The 21,803-nt window shown below is 39.3% G+C and overlaps 1 protein-coding gene across 2 annotated transcripts in view; it reads left to right on the forward strand.

Annotated features, from left to right (window-relative positions):
* TENM1 (teneurin transmembrane protein 1) overlaps positions 1 to 21,803 on the forward strand; it is a 476,767-nt gene that overhangs the window by 376,297 nt on the left and 78,667 nt on the right. For both annotated transcript variants that reach the window (XM_075184364.1, XM_075184365.1), the window contains 2 exons: positions 597 to 617; positions 8,776 to 9,008. In XM_075184364.1, the coding sequence (XP_075040465.1) occupies positions 597 to 617; positions 8,776 to 9,008 (254 nt within the window). The remainder of the gene's footprint in view (positions 1 to 596; positions 618 to 8,775; positions 9,009 to 21,803) is intronic.

Below are 21,803 nucleotides of genomic sequence, written 5' to 3' on the forward strand. Positions count from 1 at the left end.
CATAAGAGTGTTGTTCTGCGCTTCAGCCTATGCCAGTGGATCCCAAACTTTTTCAGTTCAAGGCACCCTTAGGGTCTCCCAAATTTTTTCAAGGCACCCCTAAGCCAAAATAATTACCAAGTAGTCCCCAGCCTTGCTTATCACTGGCCCTGGCCGAGGCACCCCTGTGAGATCTCCAAGGCACCCCAGGGAGCCTAGGTACACAGTTAGGAAATTTTTGGCATATGCATTAAATTAACTAGCTGATAATTACTTTCTTGACCTTTGTAATGCACTAGATTGAATTTGTTTTAGGTTAGTGTGAGTATTCTTAGAGGACAACTGAGCAAAATTTAAATCCCAATTGATATAAGAAATGTCCTACACTAGCAATTATTTACTAGTTTGTAACTGTTTTCCTCTGCCTTGTTGCCACATTTAAAGTCTGGGGAGAGGGTAATTCCTGAGGAAATAATTATTTGTCTGCAATAAAGTATTTACTTTAATAATTTTACAAACGTAAAATTTTGCATTGATGCTTTGCATATTACACTAACATTGATTGCTGTTTATTTTCTATTTTTCCCTGTTCTGCCGCAAACCATATTTATTATCAGAAATAGAGATACAAGACACAGGTAAGTGAATCACCAGTGAAGCCATTTATAACTTTATTGATTTAGCATAAAAAAGACAGGACAGCTGTAATATATTACTAATCTGGTTACGATTTGAGAAAGATGTGTTCATAAACAATATTCAAGACACAAAGGGATTTTCATCTAATTCCTATTTATTGTCTTGCTCCAAGTATGACATTAAGCAATCATACTTTCTTCCATTAATCAATCACTGCTATAACGTGTACAACTATAATACTCGATTTGGAATTAGCGCTGGTTGCACTGCAGCATATGGGAAGGTTTTGTATGCATGTCAGTTGATTGTGAATGGTGCTGCAGATTTGCTGACTGACCTGTCTTTTTATGCGTATGTTTTTTATTTTAATACAGTCAGTGAGCATTGTCCATTGATTTTACTGTAAACTATATTTGTATAATTGGTGTAATTATAGCATTTCCTGTCTCCCTACCTGCCATGCACTACTTTTTCCCTCCTTACTTTTTGACAGTAGAGTCACATTAAGACACACACACACACAGACACACACACACACACACACACACACACACACACAGGGCCATCTTAACAACATTATGGGCCCCCGGGCAAAGCAGTGCACCGGGGCCCCTATATATATATATATATATATATATATATATATATATATATATATGTATATATATATATATATATGTATATATATATATATATATATATGTATATATATATATATATATGTATATATATATATATATATGTATATATATATATGTATATATATGTATATATATATATATATATATAGATATATATATATATATATATAGATATATATATATAGATGTCTAGAGATACAGATATAGATATATAGAGATAGAGATAGATAGATGTACTTGCTCATTGACCCTTGATGGGTTTTTTTGCATTTTTTTTTTTTGCAGGATTATTTATTCTAATTAAGAGCCCTGCCTATGGGGCCCCCAGGCACCTGCCCAATGGAAAAGATGGCCCTGCACACACACACACACACACACACACACACAGACACATACACACATAGACACACTCACACATAGACACACACACACTCCGATCTATTAATGCCAAAATTCCTTTCCCATGACATTGCTTGGCAGCTTTCCCCGTCACTGTAATTACAATACTTACCCTATATATGCTCACAACATTATTTCCATTTTTTCTCCTATTTTTCAACAGTATGATACATATATACCTATATACTGTACATATAATCCTTTAGACAGCTAGTACTGTGCACACTTTTATCCCCCCACATAATCATAAACATAGAATTCCATCCGTCACTGCTCTCATCCAATCAACAGACACAATATCATTCACAGATAGAACAGAAATGAATTCTCTTCTGCCCCTCAGACATCATGGGCCTGATTCATTAAGGAAAGTTAAGCAAAAGTAAGTAAGGCTAAACCATGTGGCATTGGAGGGGAGGTAAATTTAAAATGTGATAGCAGATTTATATTTTTGGTGGGGAATGTCCTAGATTAACTTTAAATTTCAGTGTACAAATAAGCTATCAAGTATTTGTGTGCTACATGAAAAAACAGCCAGTATTTTCCTTATGTGCAAAATAATAAACTAATTTGCACCCCATGCAATGCATATGGTTTTGTCCAGGAGACTACTTACTCAATTTTTTGCTTAACTTTTCTTAATGAATCAGGCCCCATATTCACAAATAACTCTCTTCCCTCCCCCACAAATAATCATTTTAATTTGCCCCTTCCCCACTTTATTATTGTACCAAGAACCACCACTGAACTAACACCCACCTATATTAAAGAGTCAGAAGACCCAGCAAGCAATAATATGGATAATGATAATAATGTTGGATCCTTTTATTTTATTGCAAAAGGCTGTCAAGTCACAGGTAGAATAGAAATGAATCCCCTGCTGCCCCCTGATCTCTACAGTAGCACTTAGCCAGGTATCATATTCCCAAAAAGACCTGCGCTCCCATCCTCAACATGTGCCAGCAGTTATTGAACAAGAAGCCGCTAGGGCTTGTACTTCCACAACATCTGGAGAGCAACAGATTGCATAATAGCAGTCTGCTTGATCCTGCAGTGGTGGGGGCTTATTGCAATCAAATACTGATGCCTGCTCAGTGAGCTCACTGTGAGTCACTTATTCTCAGTCATGTGAGGCTGAGCACCAAAACACAGTTAGAGGATTGTGTGCTTAGCCCAGATTAGAGGAGCACAGTAACATTACATAACCAGAGGCAAACACAGGATTTATAGAGGGTGGTTTCCACACCACGCTGCCAGTGGGCGTGACCAGCATGCATGGGGGCGTAGCTATAATTTTAGACTGTACGTGGCTGCTCTCCAACTTTTCCCTTGCCTATAATATACATGGGCAATGCTGCGTGCACTACTGTTAGGTGCACGCAGCGCTCCCTTTTGAAACAGAGATGTGTGAAGCCGGAGTAGGGTCCAGCCACCTCAATTATACAGTGCCCAGGTTTGGAGGGGGGTTTCCGGACACTAGGAACCCCCCCATCCCCCGCCTCGGTTTTCCTATAATAACAGCGGAGCCGGGGCTGTGCATCGCATCGTGCGTGGTCTATGCGGCATGCGTTGCACTGTAAAGTATAGCTACCATGAGGGTTGCATTGGGTGCACTTGGCTCCAACTTCACAAACAGAGTAGCATGAAATACCAAATTGTTGCTGCAACTGAGATTGGAACAAAGTCCTGACATCAAGGAACAGTCCTCAAAAATCAGGACTGTCCCACCAGATTAAGTTGAGAAACTGTGCTGCTCACTCCTACCTATTGTTGTAGCTTTGACTACTCACTGCTTCTTATGCTCGGTTGCTGCTTGTTTGGATCCAAGAATGTTGAGGCCCTGTTTGAAAAGAGACCAGCACATTTCACCTACTGGAAACCTGAGCAATGAGTGAGCGCTCTAGGCCTCCTTTCCCTTAAGTAGCTCTGACATGAAAGCAATAGCACCAGCATTTAATAATTAGGTCTATTGCCCCCCAAACTGCCCCAACAGTCAATGAATAGCTTTTCACATTTAATGAATAGGTATATTTCTACCAAACAAGCCCAACATCAAATTAATAGCATTAAAATGTAATATATATGCCTATTTCCCCCAACCATAACTGACATACAATTAATAGCATTTACATTTAATAAATATGTCTATATACTTCTTTAGGGCAGCAGGGTGGCTCAGTAGTTAGCATTGCAACTTCACAGTGCTGGAGTTATGGGTTTGCTTCCAACCCGGATCCCATCTTTGTTGAGTTTGCATGTTCTACCCTTGTTTACGTCGGATCCTCCCACACTTCAAAGACATACTGATAGGTTACTTGGTGGCAAAATGAACCCGTTTGTGGTTTTTATTTATGTGCAGAAGAGCGCCTACATTTCCAACAAGGTGCACCTTAAATTCTTTGGAAACACCCACTAAAAAGCACTCTGCTCCTATTTTGCTGGTTGGGAGAAACACCTGAAACGTCATAGGGAGGGTAAGTAAAAGCTTGGGAAAGTTAAAATTCCAAACTACTACAATTTCAAGTACACCACTTAATTATCTCCCAGGAGACTGCTTGGTTTATGTGGTGTATGTAGTTTTGAACAACAGCCACTGAACCCTTTACTTATGAGCTCATGCGAATAATACAAAAGATGACAGTTGGGCACCTGATATATTGTCATGATATAATGTTTGTTTCTTACAACACACTCCTAAGGGTAAATGTCTCAAGCGGCCAGTTTCTGTCAGGTTTGAAAAGTGGAGATGTTGCCTATAGCAACCAATCAGATTCTAGCTTTCATTTAGTTTGCTTATTCTACAAAATAATAGCTAGAATCTGATTGGTTGCTATAGACAACATCTGCACTTTTCAAACCCGCCGTAAAGTCGCAGCTTGATACATTATCCTCTAATGTCTATCTCCACTGAATTATAAAATAGTCCACATATACTACAGTTTAGCTTAATTTATGACTGACATTAATCATGAGTGAGGGGACATGAAGACTGCTTTAGTTACATATGGCCCTTTTGTGTGCTTGCAGATTTTTACTACATGGGTGGAAGTGAAACTACAAATGTGCTTTCCCACAGAAGCGCAAATGGAAGTGCACAGTTCAACCCATTATAAATATGAGGACGAAACCTTATCTCTAAGACCTCTGAGGTTGGAAGACCTTTTGCTGGGGGGGAAAGGTTGTGCGATCTCTGCACACCTGTAAATGAGCCCGCTGTGCTCTTTAATCTCATTTAAATAAAACTAATCCCACATTTGTAAATGACAGTGCAAAAGTACTGTAGGTGCTGTTGTGCACATAATCTGTACTTTGCAAGTAATGGCCACCTCTTCCTATCTACTGGTGCAAACTTCTGTGCCCACGCAAATGCTGCTATCTTAGCCCCCAAAACAAAGTGCACTTGTGCAAAAGAAGGCACTTGATATCACAACAAAGAACTTGCACTAAGGATTTGCACTTTTGCATTTAATAAATGACGGTACTGCAACTGCTCTATTTTAAAATAATCAATCTTGCCCAAAGCGTCACTTAGAATATGGTTTGCATTTTATTGGAGTCACTACAATATACTCTACATTATACTGTGGTCAGCAATATGAGGTCTACATTGTAAAGGGGTCACCTAACCAGGTTGTTGCAGTCCTGCACGCTAATTTAAAGCTTGTTTCATTGGTTCTACTTCAATTGTACCATTATAAAAAGATGTCAAGCCTACGTTGTCTTGTGAAATCCATTTTAGATTTCAAGAAAAACTCAGTAAAATTGTTTTCCTACTGAAAAGGATTTAACCATTTCATTTTTTAGAATGTACTTGCAATAGTATCTAATTTTCAACTTAGTGAATATGAATTTAGGAAAAAATATTTTTACTAGAGGGGAGAAAAAACAAGATCTTGTGTGACTCGTGGGCTATTGCCTTGTTGTGATTTGCCCACATAGTCTACTTGCATACATTTTCTTTATCATATTTAATGATAGACTGCTGCACATTGTTCTGTGTAGAAATCAAGGCCCAGGGGATATTGAAATGCCTAAATACACCAAACAACTGCTAAGCCCCTGAACAGTGGTTCCTGCTGCTAGGAGAGATTAAAATGTATGCTGGCAAAGCAGAAACTCTAATTGCAAGCAAGACATCTCCATGGTAACGTCAATCAGTTTTCTGTAGTTGTACTTGGAAATCTCTATTTTCATCCTAAATTCAGGCAATTGCAGTTTCTCCATAAATAAATTCATTAGAGATTACTAGGACAAAAATGTTCTACCTGCTTACGTTAATCAGTGACCATTCTATGTACAATCTTGGTCTGGGGGCATTTAATCATACTTTATTTAGCACTGACTTAGCTCTTCTTGAGCACATGTATTTGGGCATGATCAGCTACATTACCCTCCAAGAGTATTAGCAGTTGTTGCAGTACTTTACAAGTGACTTCGAGAAGTATACTGCAGGCAAGGATTGTCAGTTAGATGAATCATATAGAAAGATAAAATGAAAAGAATGACATACTTAAAAAGCTAGTTAATTTCTATAAAGATATATATCCCTCTGTTTGATGGTAACAATAGAGAGTAAGGCAGACTGTCCAAATGCACAGTGCAACCTAGTTCCTCAGCCCTGTGCTTGAATGGCTAGATGTTTTTAATTTGGCTAACCATGTGGGCAAATATCATGTGGATCTGGCTATTCAGTGGTCAGCCAATGACCAGTATGTATAGTGTGTGAATACAAACTAATGAGTGATTGTGTGAGATGGCAAGCTCCTGACAAACTGAAGAGTAATACTCTCTGCCACAAACCTATAACTGTTGAGAAGCATTGTATTGAAATTTTAACAGCCGTTTCTTCAGTAGAGGCTCAGAACATGGATGACCATGATGATATAACTGATGGGAAGCTTTGTAGATACAAAGATGCTTTCTAGATTAGAAGCTGATTTCAGGTAGATAGCTGGAATAGAGACATGGGGCCTGATCATTAAGGATCTTAACTTGAGAAACTTCTTATTTCAGTCTCCTGTACAAAATCATGTTACAATGCAAGGGGTGCAAATTAGTATTCTGTTTTGCACATAAGTTAAATACTGACTGTTTTTTCATGTAGCACACAATTACTTGACAGCTTATTTGTACACTGAAATTTAAAGTTGATATTTGTGTGCTACATGAAAAAACAGTCAGTATTTAACTTATGTGCAAAACAGAAAACTAATTTGCACCCCTTGCATTGTAACATGATTTTGTCCAGGAGACTGAAATAAGAAGTTTCTCAAGTTAAGATCCTTAATGAATCAGGCCCATGGTTATGAAAAAAGGTCAGAGGTAAACAACAAGGAGCAAATGCCAACAACACGAGGCGGCTGAGACTGCATGGTGAGCTCTGAGAAATGTCATCTCTTCCATAGGCATATGTACATACAGATGAATTGTTTTTTTAACAGAATAGGCTTGATTGAGTGTCTGTCACTTGGCTTGCTGACCGTGTTGTTCACCTATATCTGTGCCGCACTATCACTGCCACACAGTGTAGTGAATAAATGCAGAGCATTCTAGTGCATTCTCTTTACTGCAGTAGGCACCAGATTGCATCATATATGTTCATATATATTTAATTTCTATTAAACCTCCTAACTATACATTTGAAAGCAATTATAGTGGGGAAAGCCTTGCCCTTTGCACGGTTACAATGAAATCATTATTATTATTTACCCTATCTTTATATAAATATTGTCTAAGCAATCTATTTTTTTTCTTTCCTTTGGAATTGTGATATCATAGTCAGGGCCGGTGCTAGAGTCCATGCCGCCCTAGGCATTTTTAAAAAATCGCCGCCCCCCCCCCCCCCACACAAAAATCGCCGCCCTCCTCCCTCCTCCCTCCTCTCTCCTCTCCTTACCTTGTCTCACCACCGCCGCCTCTCTGCTCCGTTTCCTCCCCTCCACTCACTGACACTAGTAAGTGGAGGGGAGGAGACGAAGCAGAGAGGTGGCGGTGGTGACAAAATAGCCTCTTCCCCCCCTCCCCGTCCATCTGAATGCTGTGCGGCGGCCGTGACAGGTATGGTCAGCGGTCGCCGCACAGTTTTAAAGTATTTTAGAATACTGTGGCGCCCTCCAGGCGCCCTCCAGAGCCCGGCACCCTAGGCAAGTGCCTAACCTTGTCTAATGGGAGCGCCAAGCCTGATCATAGTCCATCTACTGCACAATTGTTGTACTTATATAAGTATGGGCAAAATGGTGCATCTGAACTAGGCAACTAGATTATGGTATTGTGGATGTCACCATTTTGTTCTCCTCGCTCTCCTGTGGTCATCATATTGTCCTTCTCAACCCTGGTATAAATGTATTAAACCCACCATTTGTCCACATGTACCCCTGTATTTGTTGCCACCAAATGCCCTCCTCTGCCCCCTGTAAATGTTGTCAATGTCACTGGTTAAATTGTCCTCCTTTGGTGTCCTCCCTGTGACTGAACCATTCTCCATTGCCCGAATGGCTCTGGACTGGGCCACAAGTGATGGAGCATAAAAAATGTACAACCCCATAATGCTATGTCGTACATGACATCACTGCATCTGCCCTTCCTGTTGAACTAACTAGTTAAAAAGAAGGGGCCCATATGTATACATATATTATACCCGTGCATGATACTCATGTATTCTAGTCAAATCAAGCTACTTAAGGTGTTAAAAAGGTTCTTGTCATGCATTTGGGCCATAGCCCAGGCCTCAACCACCAACCACTCCCAACTGTCACTTCTCCTTCAAGAAATATATATATTTTTTTTAAAATCTTTATAAACACTTTTAACAATTAACAAATTAAATTAACAAATTAAAAACATCTTAGTATACCAAATTTCAGCCCTTTCTGAATTATTTTTTCCACACACACTAAGAATTTAGTAGGTCAGTGTATAACTCCGCCCAGCAGGTGGCGCTGCAGCTTGGTTTTATTTTTTCCACACACAGACAGACTAACACACGCCACTAGACATTTATATTATAGAACACGAAATATCAGCATTTCTATATAGTTAATTATAGATGCATAAATAGCAATGAATATTAATGTGCAAATGTGTGGTAAATAATTAAACACCATATTATTTCTTTCAGTACTAGTCCAGCTCACAAGTATTACTTGGCAGTGGATCCTTCCTCAGATGCTGTTTACCTTTCGGATACCAATACCAGAAAAGTCTACAGAGTGAAATCTTTGACAGATGCTAAGGAGCTGACAAAGAACTTTGAAGTGGTAGCAGGGACGGGAGACCAATGCCTTCCATTTGACCAAAGTCACTGTGGAGATGGCGAAAAAGCTAATGAAGCTTCACTCAACAGTCCAAGAGGTAAACTGTTATCTATTCTTATGTTAGTGCATGTTAACACATACTCTTTGGGTAATGAAAATAATACATCCAGATATTATGACACATTATTGGTAAGACTATAATAATAGTAATAATAATAATAATAATAATAATAATAATAATAGCAACAAACAACAAATGGACACACAGGGCCTGAGTCATTAAGGAAAGTAAGGCAAAGGAAGGAGTAAATGTTCTCCGGGACAGACCATCTTACAATGCAAGGGGTGCAAATTAGTTTATTAATTTGCACATAAGTTAAATACTGGCTGTTTTTTCATGTAGCACACAAATACTTGATAGCTATATTTTTAAAGTGAAATTTAAAGTTGATCTAGGACATGAACTACCCCAGCTATAAATCTGTCCCCACATTTTAAATTTACCTTCCTCTCCAATGCAACATGGTTTTGCCCAGGTGCAAAGTTACTCCTTTTTTATGCTTTACTCTCCTTAATGACTTAGGCCCAAAATATACATGTAATATATATTATGGGCCTCAATTTGGACAACTCCTCATGAAGAGGATAATCTTCAACCATTATGAGTTGCTTAGCATATGTAATAAAATTCAAAATGTAGATTTTCAGTTACAAAACTGTAACACGTACATCCATACAGGCTTACTTTTCACAATGTGTAAAAATGCTGCTGATGGAGAACAAAAACTCTTATGGCAAAGCATAACATTCTAGTCATGCTGGTTGTGATGTCATTAGCTTTAACCATGCGCGTGAATTCATCAACCTAATCCTGTTAATCAAGAGACTGCTAGCTTCTCACCCAGACTCAGGCTTCTGCACTGCCCCCCCATTATTGCCATGTTAAAGCAGCAATCCCTTATAGATTTTTTTTTCCTTTAAATTGCAAGTTATGCATCTTTTAAATATGCATCTGATAATCTTTTTCTTACCGGTTCTGCTACAAATCCTTATTTCTAAATCTCCCTGGAGGGATCACACAGGTATGCGATCAACGGCTAAGCATTAATTTGGTCGATATTTAGAAGGTTGACAACATTAGGTCAACAATTCAACTGTCGACAGCATTGTTAGGTTGACAATTCACATGGTTGACAGTATTGTTAGGAGGGGGAGTTCAAAAGGCTCGACAGTATTGTTAGGGGTTAGGGTTCAAAATATGGTTGGGATAGGTATAGGGTTAGGATTAGGGTTAGGCTTACAGATAGGGTTAGGGATAAGTTTATGGTTAGGGTTAGGGATGCTGTTGTTGACCTATTAATACTCTCTATATTTCAATTGTCACCCTAATAATACTGTCGACATTTGAATTGTTGACTTAACAATACTGTCGACCATGCGAATTGTTGACCTAAAAATACAGTCAATATCATTATTGTCGACTTTTCAACCCTGTCTATATTATGGTGTCGACCATATAAATAGCAATCATGTAACTGTCGAAAATATGTATCACAACCATAACATATGGATTTACAGCTCTCAGCATGTCATGTGGCATACACAGAGTAGACATAGCTCCAAGGGGTGTTCCAAAGCCTATCTGCTCACTACATAATGTGTCAGGTAACTATAGTTGTCATGGGAGTTAATGACACTGTGCAGAGTTAAAAATTATTAATAACAGAAGAAAAAAACAAATCATGTGGAAATGGCAAATACCACACCACATTTTTTCATTAGATTGCTGGAAAGATAGCAATTTGGATAGGTCTAAATCACTTTCACCATTTCAATAATTTCAGGTGTTGGTCAGTATTATACTGTACTTGTGAAATATTAAAGTTCAATGGTTTATTTGTTTTTAAAAATTGTAAAAAGAGCTTTTTATTAAAGAAAACATTACCACACTTTAAATAAAAACCTTGAATGTGCAGTAAAACACATTTGGTCTTCAGAGCTCTGTCCTTCCTATTTGTCCTTCACATCTAGTCAAATATTGTAGCAATTTGAAATCAATCTAAGACAGCTGATTACAAAAAAATCACATTTTAATTAGACTTGGATAAACTTTTGAGCATAATTAACCATTCCCCACTTGTGGAAATACTATACAAATGTGTTCGTCAATAAATCATGATCAAGACAAGATAATTAATATTTATTTAGTACTTGACAAACAAATGTTAATTGAAGATGTGAAATTAATAACTGTGCATGTGATTTCATTTTTAAAGTGTAGCTGGTGGAATTATATGACAAAACAAGGCATTTTTATTACGAATATGCAAGCTATGCTAGCGTACAACAGGTTGTGTTAATAATGATAATGATCACAGATACATTTGCATGAAAACTTAGTGAGATGATTGGGAAGAAGAGGAATATTTCACATCTACCAGATTAGAGTTGTAGTCCTCTCATGGCAGGTGCAAGGTTTCTTGGTGCCCTAGGCAACCTAAAAATCTACCCCTACCCCAATACTCACACCCTCACACACTTGATTTTTGTTAAATAAAAATAATAACTTACCTTCTCCTGGCTGGCAGGTAATGCTGCAGTTCAGGTGCACTGATGTCTGAAGCAGAATGCTGTCCCAGGGGCATCTGCAGGGGTCTTATAAATGTTAGATTTCTAAACAAAGCAAAAAAACTTGTAACAATAAGTTGGCAATAGACCCGCCCCTCTCCCCACACATTACACCAAAACCACCCCCACTCCTCTCCCCACACATTACACCAAAACCACCCATATCCCGCTCCCCCTTCATTACCTTAATACCACCTCAACTTCTCTCCCTACACATTAAACCAATAGAATCCCCACGCTTCTCAACACACATTACATAAATACCTCCCCCACTCCTTTCCCCACTCATTACACAAACACTACCGCCACTCCTTTCCCCACACATTACACCAACACTACCCCCACCTTTCCCCACACATTACACCAAAAATACCCTCACTCTTTTCCTTACATTACACCAACATTAACCCTACTCCTTTCCCCACACATTACACCAACACTACCCCCACCTTTCCCCACACATTACACCAATACTACCCTCACTCCTTTCCCCACACATTACACCAATACTACCCCTACCTTTCCCCATACATTACACCAATACTACCCTCACTCCTTTCCCCACACATTACACCAATACTACCCTCACTCTTTTCCCCACACATTACACCAATACTACCCTCACTCCTTTCCCCACACATTACACCAATACTACCCCCACTTTTCCCCACACATTACACCAAAAATACCCTCACTCCTTTCCTTACATTACACCAACACTAACCCTACTCCTTTCCCCACACATTACACCAACACTACCCCCACCTTTCCCCACACATTACACCAATACTACCCTCACTCCTTTCCCCACACATTACACCAATACTACCCCCACCTTTCCCCACACATTACACCAAAAATACCCTCACTCCTTTCCTTACATTACACCAACACTAACCCTACTTCTTTCCCCACACATTACACCAACACTACCCCCACCTTTCCCCACACATTACACCAATACTACCCTCACTCCTTTCCCCACACATTACACCAATACTACCCCTACCTTTCCCCATACATTACACCAATACTACCCTCACTCCTTTCCCCACACATTACACCAATACTACCCTCACTCTTTTCCCCACACAATACACCAAAACTACCCTCACTCCTTTCCCCACACAGTACACCAAAACTACCCTCACTCCTTTCCCCACACAGTACACCAAAACTACCCTCACTCCTTTCCCCACACATTACACCAACACTACCCCCACTCCTTTCCCCAGACATTACATTAACACTGCCCCCACCTTTCCTCACACATTACATTAACACTGCCCCATCTCCTTTACCCACACCTTACATGCAGGCGCTGGCTGACAAAATTTTAATCTAGGGTGCAAGCACACATCAGCGGTCCATCATAAGTAACCTCCAAATCCTCAAAAGAAAAACCACATTATAAGTACCCCCTCATAATAATCCTTAACCACCTCATCAATCAATTCCCTCATCCTGCCATTAACCTACTCAAAATTATTAAACTCTCATCATAATAATCCCCTTTATTAACATTAAACTCCCCATCATTAATTAACCTCCAACATTACAAGCATTAACTCCCACATAATGCCCTTAAAGTAATGACCCCCCTTATTGACATGAAATCTTTAGCTTTATGATAACAGCCTCTTAAACATCATTAGCCCCTTTATAATCATTAACTCCTTTATCCACATAATGCATTAACTCTAACATCATTGAAAAGTCCCTTTATATACATTAACCTCCGAAACCATTGCCTCCCTCATCAAAAGTACCCTATTAAGATCATTAACACCCTTACCCTTATAATTAACTCCCAATCAATTTTTCTAAACCCTTCAATATCCTCTTCCCAACGAGAATATCAGGGAGAGGTAGATGCTCCTTCACCCATGAGCACCATGCGCTTTTTGCGGAGTGCTTAACCCAGACCTTTTTCTTCATTCTGGGTTGCAACAGACCACATAAATATGTTAGGGTTAATTAGTTTTGGGGATTGAGGAGACTAATGACAAGATGAGGGGAGTGATTGATGAGGGGGTTAAGGATTATTATGAGAGGGTTAATTATGATGAGGTTTTTTTTTGAGGATTTGGGGATTATCTATGATGGACCGCTGCTGTGTGCTTGCCCCCAGATTAAAATTTGTCAGCCAGGATCCGCATGTAATGTGTGAGGAGAGTGGGTGGGGGTAATATTGGTGTAATGTGTGAGGAGAGGACTGGGGGTTGTGTTGGTGTAAGGTGTGGGGAATGGAGTGGGAGTGGCATTGGTGTAATGCGTGGAAAGAGGGGTGGGGGTGGTATTGGTGTAATGTGTGGGGAGTGGAGTGGGGGTGGTATTGGTGTAATGTGAGGATTGGAGGTGGTTTGGTGTAATGTGTGGGGAGATGGTGGGAGCGGTATTGGTGTAATTTGTGTGGAGAAGCTTGGGGGTGGTATTGGTGTAATGTGAAGGAAGAGTCATTGGAAGGGTATTGGTGTAATATATGGGGAGAAGAGCGAGAGTGATATTAGGGTAATGTGTGGGAAATGGATTGGGGGTGGTATTGGTGTAATGTGAGGGGAGGGGGTGGTATTGGTGGAAAGTGTGGGGAGAATGTGTGGTGGTTTTGGTGTAATGTGTGGGTAGAAGTGGTGAGGGTGATATTGGTGTAATGTATGGGGGGAGGGTTGGAGCGGTATTGGTGTAAAATGTGTGGAGCAGCGTGGGGCTGGTATTGGTGTAAAGTGAGGGAAGAGGCATGGGGGTGATATTGATGTTATATGTGGAAAGAGAAGTGAGGTGGTGTTGGTGTAATGCAGTGTTGGCTAACCTGTGACACTCCAGGTGTTGTGAAACTGCAAGTCCCAGCATGCTTTACCAATATATAGCAGCTTATTGCTGGAAGGGTATGCTGGGACTTGTAGTTTCACAAAAACTGGAGTGTCACAGGTTAGCCAACACTGGTGTAATGTGCGTGGAGAGGGTGGGAGCGGTATTGGTATAATTTGGGAGAAGCATGGGGTGGTATTAGTGTAATGTGAGGGAAGAGGCGTGGGAGGGGTATTGGTGTAATATGTGGGGAGAGAAGTGAGGGTGATATTAAGGTAATGTTTAGGAAATGGAGTGGGTGGTATTGGTGTAATGTGTGGTGAGTGGAGTGGTGGTGATATTGGTGTAATGTGAGGAGTGGGGGTGGTATTGATGTAATGTGAGGGGTGGGGATAGTATTGGCGTAATGTATTGGGAGAGGAGTGGGGATAAAATTTGTGTAATGTGTGGGGAGGTGGGTGTGGTGGTATTGGTGTGATGTGTGGGTAGAGGTGCAGCCTTACCTGCTAACCAGGAGAAGGTAAGTTATTATTTTTATTTAACAAAAGTCAAGTGTGTGAGGGTGTGGGTATTGGGGGGGCAGGGGCCTGATGCGCCCTGTGGTCGAATCGCACCTTCACCCATGAACAGCATACACTCCTTAAGTATCGTCTTTATTCTGGGTGACAGCAGACTACATAGGCCTCCATGGCGCCTCTTAAAGCCCACCGCCCTAGGCAGCTGCCTAAAGCTGGCACCGGGCCTGAGTCCACTATTATCATTTCTCTGACAGACCTGCCACATGGATTGCTTGTTACAGCTTTCCATCAATGCACCAAAACTGAGAGTTTCATTACAATATTAACACACACTAAAGCACTCATTCTGAATGGATATCTGTCCAGAATAGCCCCAGAAATTATTGCAATGTGCATAGCCTCACTGCATGTGACTCGTTTGGCACTACCTCAGTTCTACTAAAGCTACAGTACAAGAAGCGCGGCAGCAAAAAAAAAATTCTCCTTGCAGTTATGTGCGCTCAACCTTTCCATGTATTGCTGCATATAATATAAAAACAGAAATGGGATTAAAGATGAGCTAAGTTTTCTCAATTTGCTTTTTTTTAATATAGAAAATTTGGTTCAGGGTATTGGGATAAAGAACATATCTATGTCCATAAGACTATTTTGATCCATTAAGCAAGCCCTGGTAGATTTGTTCCTCACTACTGTTTATTACCTTCCCTGTATTAAATATCCCATGTGGTTTGCGGTTTTGCTCTGTCTGCACTTGGTAAGCTAGGCAAACCTAGGCGGTTTTAGGGAATGCCTAAAACGCTGAATGAGTGACATAATGTCACTCATTTAATGTCTTTATTTTCCAGCAACCCCACACTGAGAGCCGGCCCCTTATATAGAGGGGGCAGCTGCCAGAAGCCTCTTACCTGTGAAGCTGCTGGTTGCTGCTCCTCTATATCGGTAATGGGCTGAAAATGTGGCACAACCCAGAGAAACACTCTCAAGAAGAGAAGATGCCACCTCACCCCCGCTCTATGCAAGGTTAGAAAACAAGGAGGCCTCACAGGGGGGACCAAGTCTCACGCATTGGCCCAGTTGTTAAGCAGTGGCAGTGGTGCACCCATGTAAACTCTGCTACTATCACTACAGACCATGCAGGTTTGGGCTAGTATTCTAAGGCTCATTGCATTTAAGTTTAAACTTTACATTAACCCACAGAAACAGCTTTTATGTATTGTGTTTCCCTGTCTCTCTGTTTCTAAAAAAGTACAATTCTAAAAATTAGATAAAAGTTAAAGGCATTACTTATATTACTTCAATATATACCTATGATGTAGAGTTTTAGAGAAAACTCCTGAGCATTTTCAATGATCATCATTTCAATTTTGTCAGAAAATGGAATTAAGGAATATTTTCGTGAGTTATGTTTTGTTTTGGAGCTGCAATTGTTCCAAAGGGAGATAAACGTAAGACAACAGCATGCCTGGGAGTCACAGGTGACTCTCTGAGTTCAATTTCAAGGCCAATTTCTTGAGACTTTTACAACAAAGCACTCAATTATCAAAGTACTAATTTGCAAAAAAAACAATTTCCCTAGTTATACAGTGCCCTGGAAACGACCTGTACTGTAGGTAATTTTTTAGAATTAGCCTTAGGGAGCCCTTCATTTTAGAGTGCATTGTTTCACTAGATAAATAGCTAATTCAATTAGCAATGTATTAAGAAAATACACAAAAAACAATGATTTAAAAAGGAAGCACATGGATAGTAAGATGAATATCAGATTAAGATTAACCATACTTCGCAACTGTCCAGTCGGAGTGATTTTACGGAGGAAGCACTAGCTGATGTGACAAGCCTCAATGTGACGCGACCATGCCCCCAAAGTTGAACATGCCCTTTCCCAAGGAATAAAGTTAAAATGTTAGGCGGTATGGGATGACTTCTAATAAATATCTAGGCTCACAGGTCCAAATATCTTGATGGCAAATCACCTCTAACACATTGGGGCCTTATGTAGACCTAGGAACAAATCCAGATAGATGGTGCAAATTTGCACTTGGATGAACTATGCTGTGATGGGGTCCAGATACAATTGTAAATCCAACCCCCCTGTTCTTGCAGTGGAGTATGATTTAGGATTGACTCCTAAATCTAAATGAGAGTAATTGTTGTCAATTAATATTTGTATGCAAACAATGGTCACCATAGAGAATAGCACAGCCTAAGAGTTTGTTATAGCAAGCAATTTTTCATTATTTTCTCAATTACACGTGTCATGTTCAAGACAGATGGCAGATGCAAATAAAGCACTATCGAAAGACTGCAATGTATGAGATTATTGATCCTAATTCCTAAATGTATGTGCTATTCTTACAAAAGCATTTTACTATCAAAAATAAGCGAGCATTCTATAATTGCTATAAAAATACTGGAAAGCTGCTAGTTCGTTAGCTTGATAAAGACAGTATCAAATTTATCACCCTTGTAACTCAGCCGTGAACTACATGTCATTAATCATTTTTTTTGTTTTTGTTTTCTATTTTCTAGAAAGTAGGTGCATGTGTATGAGCGAGTAACCTAGTCTCCATAATTTGGTTTGGAACTTTACTGTGTCAAATCGTTTTAACTGAATTGATTCAACTGTTACCAGTTTGCATTGACACACCCTATCATTTAATATGCTTGCTTCGGTTTGTTCACACAGGCTGTGTATGCAGTGTCTTTTTACATCAATTATCCCATGAACAGCACACTGAAAATGTAGCCGTCTTTGGGATCATTGATCCCTATGCAAGCAAGTCTGTATTAGGTTCAGTGCACTGCAGTCATCATATACATAGAACACTTTAGTGTTATTGTTTGAATATATTGAATGAGCCCTGCAAGTTTCTGTACCTGGCCTTCTATAAAGTACCACTTCCCTTAATGTGTATAACAAGTTCGAAGTCTTCCACTGTGCACTGCAGTATACAAGGATACTGTTACATATTCAAGACAAGCTTTCTAGACTTCAAGAAGGAGGTATATTTTTTGAGAAAGTGTATAATAAAAGTACCTTCATGTTCTTATTTCATTATTTTCAATTTTGAAAAAAAATCTATAAAAACTATTTTTAAAAATGGAATGGTTAGTCTAGATAAAAAGTAAGACAGTTGTCAGTGAATTTCCTTAGCACTCATATCTGTGTGTATCTAGCAAAATGAAAACATGAGATATCATAGTTTGCTCAAAAGCCAACATCCCACTGTCAAAGGAATCTGATAGCATGAGGGTCCTACCCTGAAATATATGCTTCAAACACCAACTCCATTAAATTGTAGTTAAAATCACCTCATATGTATAGAGGTTTACATCTAATAAGGGCTGGTTTGTAAACCACATGCAAAAACCCCTAATATAGTGTGGGATGAGGCTTACTAGTTTTAATCAAAGTATGCACTAATACTTACTTTTTCTATTTTTCTTGCTATGCACAGATTTGCAGTGGTAAGGACAAGCTCTGACAACAACCGGCTATTTCATTTTGTATACATATAGGACATTTACATTTTATATTCATGTTCTCTGTACAACACTGCTGAATTGGTTGCCCTATATACATAAATGATGATGATGATGATGATATTGCCATGCAGCTGGTACGATGTGTAAAATTAATTGAGCACAGGCTTATATCTTCTTTAAATAAAAAGGGCTGAGCATTTTAAATAGCCAGAGCACCTGACTTAGGCATGCATGCACCGGGACATGTACCCATGACAAGATGCATCTAGATTGAGACAGAGAAGCGTGCCCATGTGAGTCTTAAATGCTGCATGCTCAGTAAATTATATAGCTATATTCATACTTGCCAACCTTTGGCAAGCTAACTCCAGGAGATCCCAGGCAGGGGGACATGGTTGGAGGGAGGGATGGGTGGGGCGTGGTAAGTCGTGTCATTTTGGCTCTGCCCCACGACAAAATGCCGTTTTTTCAGGGGGCGGGGCCAAAATAACGCAATTCACAGCGAATCGCCTCATTTTGAGGAGCATGTTGCCATATGCGGGATATTTGCATGCTCTCCCGGGAGCCCAGGAGACCTACCCGAATTTCGGGAGTCTCCCGGACATTCCGGGAGAGTTGGCAAGTATGGCTATATTACTTACATGTGAAAAAGTGTGTACAGTGAGCTTGTCTCCTACATTAAGTAGCTTCTAATATGTCAAAAGTTGGTAATGTGAACATACAGTATATGTTATAAATGCAGGCTTAGGTTACATTTTAAAATATTTTATAAAAGAGATCTGTAAATGTAAACAATGTGGATGTGTCTTATACAATCAAAGAGAAAAGCCATATGATGCATTATGTTCGCTGTAGCTTCTTGGCTTTGTCGTGTTTTACCAGACGCTCAATTGCTCGTCTACTTAGTAAACTTTAGGAGAACTTTCCTTCAATTAACTTGATTCACTTTGACTTTGAACTTCATTTTGCATTCTGGGTGTGACAGACAACAGGCAGTAATTGAATGTGCATAATGCTGCACCATGGGCTACTCAGTTTTGCGCAGTGGGATGTTTGATTATTACTTAAATTCTTAGAGCTTGTTCTTAACCCTTTATTTTTTGTTACATTTATATTTAGGATTCTAATTAGAATCCGCAATCTGTCTCTGAGGTATCATTGATTTTTCCTAAATTGAATCCCCTTCCTTCTTCTAATTGTGCAAATAAATAAATAAATAAGATGGTATAGCAGTATTGCAACACTTTATTTGTGAGTAAAAGTCTCCCAGCGGTTAGCGTAAACTGCTGCTTCATCAGAATCTCCTCTTAACCATTATCCTTTAAATGTTGAACAGGTGGCTGAATGCAGATGTAAACCCTTAAGGAGAATTAATGCACACACCATCTGTATAAATGAAGCACAAACAAGTGACAACAAAGTCCCTTTAACTGCATGTCCTTTGCATCACATTTAATAAAAAATTACCTACGGAAATCTGGTATAGAGGTGTGCAGCAATAGTCTATGACATGAGATCGCATGCAGGTTAGATGTATTTTGCAGTAACATCACAGACCGCTGAAGAGGTTAACAATTCAGCTTTAAAATCAACCATCTTTCAACCATGGAGGTGGATGGAATTATTAGATGGTCCAGATAAGCTATAATAAATGGCATGCTTAGTAATTGGGTGTTTCCACAATTCTTTATTTTATATGTAATCTCTGAGAATGCATCTCCCTGAAGACTGAAAGCAGGCCACAATAGAGAGATTTTCAATTTAGATTTCTGTTCTGGAGAGTTTCAATTCAACCTGTTTCTAAAAGGCTGGTGAGAAATCCTTGGCAGAATTCACACAGGAAAGTCTCCCCGGCAGATGTTTAAAAGCAGCACCTGTCCAGCATTACAATAAGCATAGTTGCACTGTTCAGCTGGTAGTTATGTACCTTCTCCACATGTTGTATTATAGCTTGAGAGAGAAGTTGGCTAAAACCTAATTTTAGTGGCTTGCTTAACAATATTCATTCACATATTTTTTCCTTGGTAGCGTTGGTAACCCAAAACCCATTCTATTCTATGGGGCATATTCAATTGTCCGCGGTTTCCGATGCGGAAAAACTATTACCAGTATTACGGTAATAGTAAGCTGGATTTCAGCTCGCAGCTTCCTGAGACGCAAGCTGAAATCCAGCGAGAAAAGTACCGTAATACCGGTATTTATGCGTAATGACGGTAATAGTGCGCGCGCCGTGAGAATTTTGGCTATAATGCCAACAATTAAATATAGCCCTATGCGTCCATATCCATTTTCAGTCTTAATTGCGCTTTTTTGGATACTGCTTATTCCATTTCAGTAAATTTAAAGCATGTTAACGCACTTAGAAATTCCATTGTTCTATGTGGGAATTGTGTACATTATATACCCAAGATGAGCTCATACAGCTATGACTTGGGGATCCCATGCTGTGCTTTTCCAGGATTATTATTGGGAACCAACCTAGGTTGTGTAGCACTACGGCTGGTTGAGGAGTTTGGTAAGGGGCGCGTCATCTGATTTTTTTCATTTATTTTTAAATTATTGGACTTCTCCCCATCACTTAAATTTCATTTCAGTGTCATTTTATGGGCTTTCTACATGTAGTGCACACTGGAAACTACACAGAAATATGTTGGGTATTGAAATTAACGGGATAAATCCCCTTGACTCTTGCGTTCTGGATGAATTAGCAAATTCATGTGAACGCGTCCAGTACATATCGACCATTAATATGCTGCATACTAACCCCATATCAAACGCATAGCATGTATATGAGTTTTTAGATACCGTTTTCATTTGTAGTTTTTGATGAAAATGCATAACCACTGTGTAACTGGCCTAAAAGTTGAAATTATAAATTTAATTTCTTGACATTATTCATTTTTTTAGCTAGTATCAAAAGAAGTGTAAAATAAAATTGACTGCACTCAAAAGAAGTTTCAGACATAGCCCTCTAAAGTCCAATTTAATGTCTATGCAACCACTAAGCTCTGCTATGTCAGAAATAATACATGGTACATATAGATATATACACTGATCAGCTACAACATTGAAACCACCTGCCTAATATTGTGTAGGTCCCCCTCGTTCCATCAGAATAGCTCTGACCCCTCTGATATATATATATATATATATATATATATATATATATATATATACATACATACATACATACATACATACATACATACATACATACATACATACATAGACAGATAGATAGATACACTGTTATTGCTCCCCGCGGGCAAGATACAGGACTGCTCTACTCTGTACAATTGCATCCACAGAGCAACTTTATGTGGAACTAAGTGAATCTTTTAACATTTGGTTCAATTGCAATGTTCATAAACCCAAAAATCAATTTTCGATCCCCCCGTTAAAAATGCAATTCATAAATAAGTATTTGCTCAACTAGTTTTCTCCACACCCGG

Source organism: Mixophyes fleayi, chromosome 9, assembly GCF_038048845.1.
Source record: "Mixophyes fleayi isolate aMixFle1 chromosome 9, aMixFle1.hap1, whole genome shotgun sequence".
NCBI lineage: Eukaryota > Metazoa > Chordata > Amphibia > Anura > Limnodynastidae > Mixophyes > Mixophyes fleayi.